This window comes from Centruroides sculpturatus, unplaced genomic scaffold (genome assembly GCF_000671375.1).
Source record: "Centruroides sculpturatus isolate CEXI.00-Female unplaced genomic scaffold, Cexi_2.0 scaffold869, whole genome shotgun sequence".
In the NCBI taxonomy this organism is placed as follows: domain Eukaryota; kingdom Metazoa; phylum Arthropoda; class Arachnida; order Scorpiones; family Buthidae; genus Centruroides; species Centruroides sculpturatus.
Genome location: NW_019385031.1, coordinates 217,429 through 230,030, shown reverse-complemented (window position 1 = coordinate 230,030; position 12,602 = coordinate 217,429). Strand labels below are relative to the sequence as shown.

The window sequence follows — 12,602 nt, the reverse complement described above, 5'->3', positions numbered from 1 at the left end:
ATTTTTTTTTAATATTTTTAAATTGTTTTCTTTATATAAATAAATGTTTTATATAACAATATTTTTATACGAAGATTTTAAATTAACTTTATGTAAGAAATGCGATACTATATTTTAAATTCCAGCTTTTTTAATTTAAGAAAAAAAATGTATATTTTAAATAAATATTATTTTTTGTTTGAAAAATATATTTTATTTTTTCACAAAATATTTTATATTTTCTAAAATATATTCCGTAAGAAAATTCCACAATATTTTTCTACTATATTATAGGTTTTGCTTTATTTTATGCAATTATTGCTATTTTATCTTTAAAATATTCCTTTTTGATATATGAGAATTATTGAAATTATTATATTTAGTAAATGGATTTTTCATGTGAAGATTGTATTTTATGCGAATTACTCTTTACTTTTCGTTTGGGCCTATATTACTATAAAAGAAAAGCTCTATTTTTTAAATATAAATATATTTTACCTTAAATAATAAATTTTTATTTAAGAGCAAATTTTATATGAAAATTATATATATAGCCCTTCACATAAAGCATTGTTTTTTATTTTAGAATCTTCCGGCCTTATAAACAAATACTGTATAAGCATACATACATTGAATCTATATGAGAATAGTTCGTGTATTTTATTCTTTTCTTCTGAGTAAATACAGATTTTTACCTTGTTTACTTACGTAAATATTTTTATAAAATCTGAAGCATTATTTTTTATTTTGTATAAGGTTATTTTATATTAAGTAACATTACTTTATTCAAGTAAGCAATAAAATCACGTTAACTTAACTAGTGTTATTGATAGAAAACGGTAAATAAGTGTTAAAAATAAGATGTGAAATTAAAATGATGCGTAATTAATATTATAATTATTTGTTTAGTACCTCCAAGATGGAAAATTGAACCCGAAGATGCATCTGTGGTTCAAGGAAACTCGGTTCGATTCGACTGTCAAGCGGATGGTTACCCTCGACCTGTCATTCGATGGAAGAAACTAACAGGTGCTGTTCTACCGGTAAACTTTTAAAAACTTCTCCTCTGATCCTGCGGCTATAAATTAATTACATACGTGTGTATACATGTTCGATATCTTCAGGTCCTCCTTCTGAAGGTTTCCAAACCATAATGAGCAATGCTCGAATGCAAGTTCTAGAAAACGGTTCCCTTTATTTTCAAGATACCATCGATTCCGATGCCGGATCCTTTTTGTGTCAAGCGTTTAATGGTATCGGTGCCGGTTTGAGCAAAGTTATGAAACTCACCGTTCATGGTAGGTGTATACTGCACGTGATACAACATTTTGTCGTGATAAATTATTTTCTCTACTATATAATTACGGCATTAAAGTTAAGTTTGAATGACAAAAAAAGGTCGTATACAAAGTTTCTGTTATATATTGACATTTATTTGATTAAGTATTGTTAATGGAAAAATCGATTTTTGAAAAATCGACAAAGTGGCGCCATCTCTGTACATAAATTGTACAAAAATCGAATTTTGAATATATCATTTTTTTTTTAAATAGGAAAAAAGTTTATTTTATATACTTTATTTTCAATGCAATCTAACTTTATTAATTAATATAATTTAGGTTAATGTCATTATGTTTCTTTAATATTCGGTTCCTTATGCGGTATAACTTGATCATATTTATCAGTTTTCTGCAATATTACACCCACTTGACAGCTTGCCACTCATTCATTTTATCCAATGCACATTGCACTTGACGTTAATTACTGCCGAAGGTTTTCTGTTGTCAACTAAACTATTATTTACTATAAATGATATCCTTTATCCCAGAAGATAACTATTATCTTTAAATATCTTAATACATGCTAATTATATTATGTTTATACGATAACGAATTAAAATATATAATTCGACTTTTTTCATGAAAAATTACTAACGTAAAAACATATTTTATGTGTAAAGTTTAATAAAAGTTTCTAAACTCATAAAACATTTATATACCTCAAAAATATAAATACTTTCGCGTAAATTAGTAAAAAAAAAAAAAAATATTGTCAATGATACAGATAGATAGGGACGTCGAGAGGAAGGAGCTGGGGATTTTTTCCTAGTGGTGCCTATCCCTATAAATTTATGCTACTTTACTAACAGAAAATAAAATCTTTAAGAATGCTTTTTAGTAATAAAGAAACATTCTACTATTTCATTTGTTTAAAAAATGCCAAAAGAGTCCCGCTAAGGAACACCGAGTCTCATACAAGTTATCGGTCTTGAATATAGATAGATGTAGTTAGATATCAGATTGCCAATAACAGTTAAAATAGCGTAATTAACTAGTTAATATAACTCATAACTATATAATATAATCTAGTTATGAGAATTAAATAGACTTTCGTATTAAGTATCATAACGTACCAGTACAGTGCATAACTATATTCAACTCTAGTATAAAACTTACTGAAGCAGATGGAATCTAATTCTTGTAGTTTAAGGTGAGGAGTTAAGTTATTTATCTAATTAAATGCAACGTAAATATATAAAATTTAAGGAATATAATCTGTAAAATATAAGATTTGTCATTTATCATTTAAAATTTATCGAGTAAATATGATTTAGAATATATATAGGTCCGTATATGCACTTTATTATTAAAATATATTTTTGTTTATAAATAAAAAATATTATTATCATAGACTTTTTATTTAAATAAATTGATAAAGTGTGAGAAATGAATAAGATTATACTATAGCAAAAAGCAATATAATTAAACTCGATCAATTTTAAGATGGATAGAACATAAAATGATCATATAAGATATAGAATGGTCCATGACAATACATCAAAATTCACTTTTCATACATTTTTACTGCATCAATTGCAAAGTTACATTTTCTAACATGGTGTAATCTAATGTTTGAATCTAGAACATCGACACAGGAAGTAAAAATCATTTAGACAGCATAACTCATACTTGGCTGTCATATATGATGGAGTATTTATCATTCTGTGACAAGTAATAAATCACGTAACTTGTTATTTATAGTTTACGTCGCAATTTTGATTATAAACATGTGGCAACAAATACAATTTCAAAATGATACGAGAAATTTCTGTTGTTATATTCCATTTTATTCTTTTCTTTTCTACTTTTTTTTAGTTCCTGCCTATTTTATAACCATATCCTATTCTAAGAAAGTAAAGAAAGGCGATTCGGTTAGCATGGAATGTACAGCAAAAGGCGATAAACCACTTACTATAGTTTGGTTGAAAGATGGAAAACAACTAAACAACAATACAATTACAAGGTAAAACGTTTCACATACTTGTAACAACGAATATTAGTAAGTATTGTAATAAACAATTATATGGTAACTCATTAATAAAACTTGTATATGTCTCTACAAAGCGCAGATACAATGAGAGGCATTTTGAGAAAGATGGCGGCTCAACATCAGTTTTGACATTGCATAATGTCGAAAGGGAAGATTCTTCCGTTTTCACGTGTCTATCTTCAAATCCTTACGGAAATGATAGAACTACTGTTGATTTAACAGTTCAAGGTAAGCATTAGTTCCTATATCACTATGCACTTAGTTAAATTAATGCTAATTTTCTGATTTTAAACAGAACCACCGGATAACCCGGGTCATGTAGATTTAATAAGGGTTACGAGCAGAACAATTACTATAAGATGGCCAAGACCATTCGATGGTAATAGTCCTATTATAAGGTACTTAGTGGAGGTGGAATTAGTTAAAGGTAAAGCGAATTTCCGTCAAATATCCAATAGTGTTTATAATATTCATTCATTCTGTAGTTTACTTGCAGATAATAAAGGTTTAGGGAAATTTCTAGCTACGGAAGTTCCTGGATCGCAACTGGAAACAGTTGTACGTGGATTAAGTCCTTTAGCTACTTATAATGTTTACGTCATTGCGGAAAATAGTTTTGGTCAAAGCGAAGCGAGCCATCCTCTTATAATTACTACAGATGCGGAAGGTGAGATTACGTTCCCGGTATTTAATTATAAATTTAAATTTATCAATTCTGGAAGACTTGTTACTAGTTTACTTTTCGCTCTGATGACTTTTGAGTATTATTTCATAAACGTTACCTTTTGATAACGTCTGTAGTCATCTATAATATATTTATTCCACAGTTAGTGATCAAAATACTACAAGAACACTTCTAAGATCTTTATAAAAATTTCGTTTTAATTAAAATTTTATTAAGAAAATCTTTTAGTTCCTAGATTACCTCCGAGAGACGTCAAAGCCACCGCTATCGATTCCAGAACGATAAGGGTATCCTGGAAAGTAAGTCGAACTTTTCCCGCTAGATGGAGCCACATTGTTGCTTCCCAAACTCCACACCATCCTAAAGTGAATTTTTTCATTTTCAGCCGCCGATCTCCGAAGTGGATGGACGAGATTTTACCGGTTATTATGTCGGGTTTAAGAAGCTTAACAGCAAAGATTCATACATTTTTAAAACGTTTCAAGTTACTAATAAACAGAAAGAACAATATCTTCTAAGTAACTTGCAAAGTTCAACTAAATATGAAATTGTTGTTCAAGTGTTTAACGATAAAGGTGCAGGACCAGAGTCAGAAAAAATCGTAGCAGAAACCATGAAAGAAGGTTGTTATTATATATTTTATATATTATTAATGTTATATACCATAAAACCGACACTTTACATAATTATACATTTAAAAATCAATACAAAGTATAACAATTTTTAACAAAAGATGGGTGTAGCTTCTTTTACCAGAAATAATAGAATTTTCATATGACTTGTTAAGGTAATAAATTACATTTTATAAAAAGAAATTATATTCTTTAGATTAAAAATTTAACAGATTTCTTTTTCTATGAAACTTATTGTTATGTAATTCTAATTCTGTCAACAGATACAATGAAATGTTTAAAGAAACAATTTATAAAGAAATAGGATTAGAAAGCAAAAGTAGAATTATTGACTTTCTGCAAACAATTTAGAGAGCTTAACATAAGTGGAGTAAACAACAATTGATGTTATTACTTCAAGTTGAATTAGTTTCTAAATTTAAATAGTATTATTATTATTTTTCTTTCGTAACCAAAGATTAAAATAATTCAGCTTCAATTGAACCTTGTGAAAAATTTTAAACATTGAAATCTTCAGTATATATATTTATATATAGTCTATGCATATAGGAAATACCGATAATAAATACTAAAATATATTTTAAGCCTTTAAATTATATATACTGAACAATAAGCCTTTAATAAACCAGAGGTTTCCAGTTTTTTTCCTTGTCGACTTCTTTTCAAAATTAGATTTTATTCACCGATCACTTTCTATATTGATTTAAGAATAACGGATCTTACATAAATTGCATGTTATTATTATACTTTCCAACTATCATTCCATCCCTTGTAACGCTCCCTAACGCCATCGCACATAACCCACTCTACGTACACACGAATACTAAGGAGTAATAAATATATAGCACAGTTATATATGTAATTAATAAAATATACACTATGCTGTATATTCGTGGAAATTCAATATAAAAAATGAATTTGCAATAAAGAAATTCATAGTTCGCATACACCCTTCTATATACAGTACATATCGTTTATTTATTTGTTTATCGTGTTATATTGATTAGCTTTAGTATTATTATTTTTTATTTAGTTTGGTTACTATTTTTATGTTTTTATTTTATTTATTTATTTCATTTTACATTTTGTATTCTTTATTTTAAATTTATGCGTTTAAATCATTTGTATTCGAATGTACCATTTAAAAAAGTTCGAATACGATAACTCCTGATAATAACTTATAGAAATTAGGTTGAAAACATTTGTGATGTTTTAGATATATTCCTCAGCAAGCGTAAGGTAATCCAAAGCTCTGTTAAATATTTCTCATTTGCTGAGTCTGGTTGTGATTGCCCATCGAGGATTCGACTAGACCCACAATGTGGTGAAAAATATAAATTAAAATAAGACATACACCTTATTTTATTTTATATTTTTCTACATAGACGTAGCCTCAAATAAAAGACCGACTCTGTGGGTGAGGATTTGTATTAATATTATTTTTTGGTTGTCAATGGTGACTGAAATGGCGAATTGTGAAGACTTTTGTATTCTTCGTTATAATTTAACTACGTAAATTACCGTCGTCCACTTTTAATGAAAGGCGTATGCCTATTTAGGCTTTTAAATAAAAGTAAAAACTAAATAAATTGAAAAATATAGATCTATATTAAGTAAGCAAGGAAAAAAAAAAGTGCCACCAACCTTGATTAAATCCAAGTTGAAATAACGTTGGCAAATGGAAATTATGGTTGAAAATAATTAGCTTTTCCAATTTCTACTTTCTCACAGGTAGGCTAATAATAACGCCAAAATACGGTTAATGTTTGCCTAACATCACAGAAAATGACATTGAAAAATTTCAAAAATCAAAAAGTGTAAAAAGTAGGCAAATTCAATATGTTAATAATAAAAAACTTATGAGTGGCAGATAGAGGCGGCACCATACAGCTAACGTTGAAATAGTGTTACGCAGTGAATGACACTTAGAAAATACATACATCACATACATATTTTTTAAAATAAAAAGTTATTCGTCAATCCTAAAGATTCTTAATAATTTATCAGCCCTCCAAATCAATTGCTTGACCCCTCTCTGAAGAATGGAAACCCCTGATATAAAAGCTTATATACCGTTTATATGTATTAAATAAAATGTAAATGTATACTTATTCTTAAGAGCTTTCATTAATGTAAATATTTTTCCTTTATTTTTCTTCAAATAATTAACATTTTCTGCATTCTCTTACTCTAAAGTTTATTATACCCGTATTATGAAAATTCACGTACAGTAAACAATATATTTGATATATATTAATAATTTGATATGATATATTTTTATAGAAAGTTTACTTTTGTGTTCTTCTGAAACATTTTATTCTTTTCAGAATATTCCTAGTAGAAATATTGAAAATTCTATAATGGATAACTTCAGATATAAAAGTATATAGCAGTAGGGTACATTTTAGAAAAGAAAAAATGCAGGACAAGTTAACCAGTCTAGCTGAAATATGGAATTGAAAAGGTTCTGGTTGTTTGAAAAATAATATACTCTGTATAGTAGCAGTTTCCAAAGTCTGATAGGCCCATAAATGGGAAACTGTTTATCAAAAAAGTAAAGTTTTGTATTGAACAAGTTACAAATCTGTAATTTTTAAGCAATTTTATTTTATAAAAATCTTTGATATTTGCTAAAACTAACACAATTAAATTTTATTATTTTATTTACTTTCCTTTCTTTTATTTATTTTTTTATCTGAAACAAAGCTGATTAAAAAAATATATATTTTTTGAAGTAAATAAGCATTTGAAGATTATTTATTATTTTTTATAAATTTAAAACATTTGTTTACAATCTTTAAAATTCTTTATCCATAAAATAAAAAAAATCTTTGATCATTTTCGATTTGTTCCTAACCAAAATCAAATTTTATCTGGATGATAACAACAGGTTGATAATGTCAACATGTCAATATGAATGTCATTTCCTCTATTCTGACTCGTGATTTCTTTGCCAAAATCAATATTCTTTGATATTGTTAAGATCGAAGAATCACTTTCTCTATCAGTATATAAAAAAAAACTACAGTATATTTGAAGATATATTGATAGAAAATGATAGCTGAAGTTGTAATTTAGAACTATCTTTAAGAAACATTCCAAAATTTATATGTAAGGATTAAAAGAAATATTAAATTTAAAATTTAATTAAAAATGTTTTCGATTGTAAGTTCAATTTTATTAAATTACTGTAAATTTAATTATATTATTTCAATCAAAGAGTATTGATCTAAAATACAAAATATCATAAAATATTTAAAACGTATTTACATTTTAAATAAAATTCGAATAAATATAATAATATATTTATAGAGTAATTAAAATTTTAGTTGTTTTATTATTTATATTTTATTACGTAAACATTTATTTAAAAATCTAAGAAAAAAAAGAGCTTATAATTAAATAATGCTCTTCAAACTTTCCTATTATTTGCTAGTTTCAAATTGTCATTTAAAGTTTATTTTATTTTTCTTAACTTTCAAAATGAATAATAAATTAAATTCTTTTAAAGGAATATCATTAAGTAATGTGCTACATTGTAAATATTAATTAATTTTTCATTATTATTATTATGAAGTGATGATAATTAAGTAACGTTGACGAAACTAATAATAAAACTGTGTAATCGAATTTTTCTTTTGTTAAAATAATTATAAAAGAATATTAATTATAAATCAAAATTCATTTATTTAAAAGTAAACAATATTTATTTAACTTTTTNACAAAAAATTATAAATAGTTACCCAATAAATTCAAAAAAGAAATAATTTGCTAACAATTAACTTAATTATAAATTATTAAGATAAATTTATTATTTTAAGAAATTAAATAGTTTTTATTTATTTGAAGACTTGAAAATTATTATTATTTTTTTTAAATGATGACAATTAATCACGAAGAAATTGTGTTATTCATTTTCATTGGACATAATTCGAAATTATCTTAAAAAATAATAATAATAAAGAAATAATTAAAAATTGTTTGTTTTTAATAACAGATTATTTGAAATATAATTTAGCCATTTATTTAAAAAAAGTTTCTTTATATTTGGTAATTTTTATATTTAAAAAATTAATTTAATATTTAGACTTTCAAGCATAATTTTGTTTTTTAATTAAAAATAATAAAAACTTTGTTTTATATATATAGGCTATATTATATGTATTAGAAATATGTATAGGCCCTATATGTTTTATATATATTATATATATATCATACGGTTTCTATTATTTTAGCATCTGTAATAAAAGTTTTTATTTTTTTTACTTTAGTATTTTAATATTTTTCTATTTTATCACTTGTGTGTTTTTGTTGTTTTACGTTGCCTTTAATGCCTACGTTTGTTAATTATATTGGCCATCTTTTGTCTTTATAAGACTTTACTACTTTTGTTGTATAAATAAATATATCTGTACAAAGGAATTTAATAAGATTTTCTTTAATTTAAAACGAAAATCTAAAGGATTTAAACAAAGATTTTATGTAACATAAAAAAAAAAGTTATTTTCGTTTCTTCGAATTGTGATCCCAAGAGAAGTTAGAAATACTATAGAGACACGAAGAAATCTACACCCAGATATTGAATGAGCTCGAAGAATGACTGTAGCACTTCTAAAGATAACGAGTATATTAGAAAAGATTGATATTTTTTTTGGTGTGTGTACGTGTGTGTATGTGTCTGTGTGTGTGTGTAGCTTATAGCCTTTAAATGAATTTTATATAAAAAGCGAGATATTTAAAATGCTTAATAATATTTATAGTTTAAAAATAGATAAGTAGGATTTAATTTTGATTTAACGTTTTATTGATTTTTATCGATTAAAAGTTGAGTGTTGCTTAATGTAGATGTAGGCTTATTCAGAGTTTGATTCTGCATATTAAATCAATGCTAAACTCTCAATACTATGAATTGATTTGTGACTTTACTAAGATTGAAGACCTTAAAGCAACATTCTGGTTCGATTCCGATTAAATGGGATATTTTACGATTAATCAACGTAAAATTACATTTATTATCACAGATTCGTCCATTTGTTGGGTTGCTACATTAATCAACATAATCATTTCTGTCATCGAGCTTTAGGAAAATTGTTAGATCTTGATTTTTATTACTATCATTTTTTTGATAATAATGAAAATAAATGATATATAAATGAATAGAATTTATATTAATTAATCATTATTGATTTCTTTTAAAAAATAAATAATAATTTAAATAGAATTGTTCGAAATATAACGAAAATTTTAAATTTTATTATATTTTCGATATTTTTTTCGTTTAAATAAAAAGTATTTTTAAATTGAAGAGTTGAATTATAGTCAAATGTTCAAATATCCATCTATTAGTTGATAATGAGATTTTATTTGATGAAATTTTTGAGTGAAAAAGGATAAAAAGATTACTTCTTATCCTTCAAAACTTTAATATCTGCAATTGAAACTAACTTAAGTGAAGTTAATGAGTCAAGAACAAGAGAAAATTAATAAAAGAGTATATTCCTCCATATTATGCTATCTAGATTCGCAACATTAACTCGAACATTTTAAAAAGTCGATGCATAGATGTTATTCAGGATCATTACTAACTATTAACTAACTTTTCCAATTTAGATAATGTATAATTTATAGTCGAATTATTTAACAGTATATATATTAATAATTAAAATTAATTAATTTTTTTAGAATATTCTCATCCTGTATCATTGAAGATTGTTTTAACTACTCTGACAACAATACAAGTCGCTTGGGATTCGAAATCAACTAATGATGGTATTTTTTGTTGATTTTAGTAATGATTTTAAAGTTTTGTGGTGTTTTTAATAGTTAATTTTATTTTTTCTATTACAAAAATATCTAGGTTACGTACTTTATCTTCGTCAAGGAGATGGTAGTTGGACAGAGACATCAGTCCCTGTTGGTCGAACAAGCTATACGTTCACTAATCTTCGTTGTGGTTCTGTACATCAATTATATATCGTTGCACAGAACAAAACTAAAAAAGGAAAACCGAGTGAAATCATTACTACTAGGACAAAAGGATCTCGTAAGGGGATTTATCTCGTTCAATAACATTTGACGTATGAACAAAATTGATATAAATTGATCAAAGTTTACATTCGAACAATGCCTAATATCATCTTACATTATTTTTCAGTACCCAAAGCGCCGAGTAATAAAGCTTTTCTTATAATCAACTCCACTTCTGTCACGGCAATTTTGTCCACTTGGGATAATGGCGGTTGTCCTATTTCTTCTTACATCTTGAAATACAGATCGAGTATAGATAAAGAATGGAAAACCATTTCGGATGATATATCATCCATTAAATCTAAAATCTCTATAACTGGTCTATCCTCGGGAGAAAAGTATTATATATTATGCGGTGCTCGAAATTCTGCTGGCTATACAGAAACAGAGTACGAATTTGAAACAAAAAAGTTAGATACAGGTAATGGGTCCTTAAGTTAATAATTAAACTATTTCATTTTTTAACTTTTCAGAATTAAATATAATTTGTTTGCTTTAATTCTTTTTAATTTAAAGATTATCGCTATAAAGCTGTAATCAAGTCTAAAAATTCCAAAGAATGACTTCGAGTTAAATGCGGTCGAAGAGCAATCAAACGGGATTTACTCAATGTACTTTGTTTTTTTTTTTTTTTGACAGAACATAATAAAAAATCGGTGCCTGAGGCTTCAACTACGGATTTACAAAGAAAAGTTGCAGTTATCACATCAACCGTGTGTTCCGGTGCTGTGCTTATAGTGATTTTGGCAGCTGCATGCGCCATTCTTAACAGGAGAAGGAGGCAAAGAAGAGAACCACACGATGTAATTGCAGGTTAATATCACTTAAACATATCTTTAATACTAGTACTTAAAATCTAATTCAAATTACAAGATTTCAAAACAAAAAAAAATTAATGTAAGACTAATTTTTAAAATATTTAACACAGAAAAGGAGTTTCGATGCCGGTATAAATCAATAAAATGCATATAATATACTTTCTAAAATAAAACTTTTTATATAAATAATAAGTTTTGAAGTTTTAAAGATTAAAAAAAAAAACAAATATTTTCGAACATCCATAGATCGAAGAAACGTAGAAGCTAGCAAATCTGAAGGACTTGCAATGAATGTTTGGGAAAAAAGAAGGAAGTCTGATACACGCAATTCCCAAGGCCGGGAGCCACTTTATCTTCCTTGTCCATATGCTGCTGAGAGACTCTACCAACTTTCAATAGATGGCGATAGCGACATGCCAAGTAATGGTGCTACTGGCACCATCAACGATCACTCGTATGACGTACCTATACAACTAATGAGTAAATCTCACTAAACGTGTACAGTAAATGAACTTTTTTTATTCTTCCAGCCGAAATGTAAAAAAAGAAATTAATAAAAATCATTTAAAAAAAAAGAATTTATCGAAGTGCGTCCATATTGTTCCATAATTGGACTAAAAACTAGTTATGTTTTTTTATGTTTTCGTCCCTGGGACAAGTATTATGTACAGAAATTTGAATTCGTTTCATCTTTTACGAGTCTGTGAGTGTTATGTCGTTGGTATATTGTAAATAAAGTATCTTTCACACATTTGTTTTAAATTTCTTTTTTTCTTAATTTTTCTCCTATCAACATGCAATGCAGCAATTGTCTATTTCATAAATCTCATCTTTTTCTTTATTTTTTTAAAATTATTTTTTACAAAATCTGAATCTTAATATTTTCTTCTGCATTGTAAAACAATCTTCGTGACTACTACTTTAAATAAAAAAATAAATGAAATAATTTTAGACCACCAATAAATATTTTTTTTTATATATATTTACAGGTATATATATCAAACGATATTCTTCCTTTACATTTACATCACTATAACCAATATTTTTTTTTATTTTAAAAAATGTTAAGATCCTGTCACAGTAGAGATGAATCACAGGACGGATAAATCACCTTTTTTATATATATATATA

The 12,602-nt window shown here is 26.1% G+C and overlaps 1 protein-coding gene across 2 annotated transcripts in view; it reads left to right on the top strand.

Moving 5' to 3' along the window:
- The window catches only part of LOC111633664 (Down syndrome cell adhesion molecule-like protein Dscam2), a 47,001-nt gene extending 34,714 nt beyond the window's left edge, over positions 1-12,287 (top strand). Inside the window, exons 10-22 of one of the 2 annotated variants that reach the window (XM_023378271.1) lie at positions 889-1,008; positions 1,104-1,277; positions 3,135-3,282; positions 3,389-3,537; positions 3,605-3,736; positions 3,806-3,976; positions 4,223-4,293; positions 4,380-4,617; positions 10,309-10,395; positions 10,484-10,669; positions 10,781-11,074; positions 11,293-11,466; positions 11,718-12,287. In XM_023378271.1, the coding sequence (XP_023234039.1) occupies positions 889-1,008; positions 1,104-1,277; positions 3,135-3,282; positions 3,389-3,537; positions 3,605-3,736; positions 3,806-3,976; positions 4,223-4,293; positions 4,380-4,617; positions 10,309-10,395; positions 10,484-10,669; positions 10,781-11,074; positions 11,293-11,466; positions 11,718-11,965 (2,192 nt within the window). In that variant the 3' untranslated portion in view covers positions 11,966-12,287. Of the gene's footprint in view, positions 1-888; positions 1,009-1,103; positions 1,278-3,134; positions 3,283-3,388; positions 3,538-3,604; positions 3,737-3,805; positions 3,977-4,222; positions 4,294-4,379; positions 4,618-10,308; positions 10,396-10,483; positions 10,704-10,780; positions 11,075-11,292; positions 11,467-11,717 lie in introns of those variants that run through there. The other variant, XM_023378273.1, reaches the window with a different exon arrangement.
- Positions 12,288-12,602: the final 315 nt, after the last annotated feature.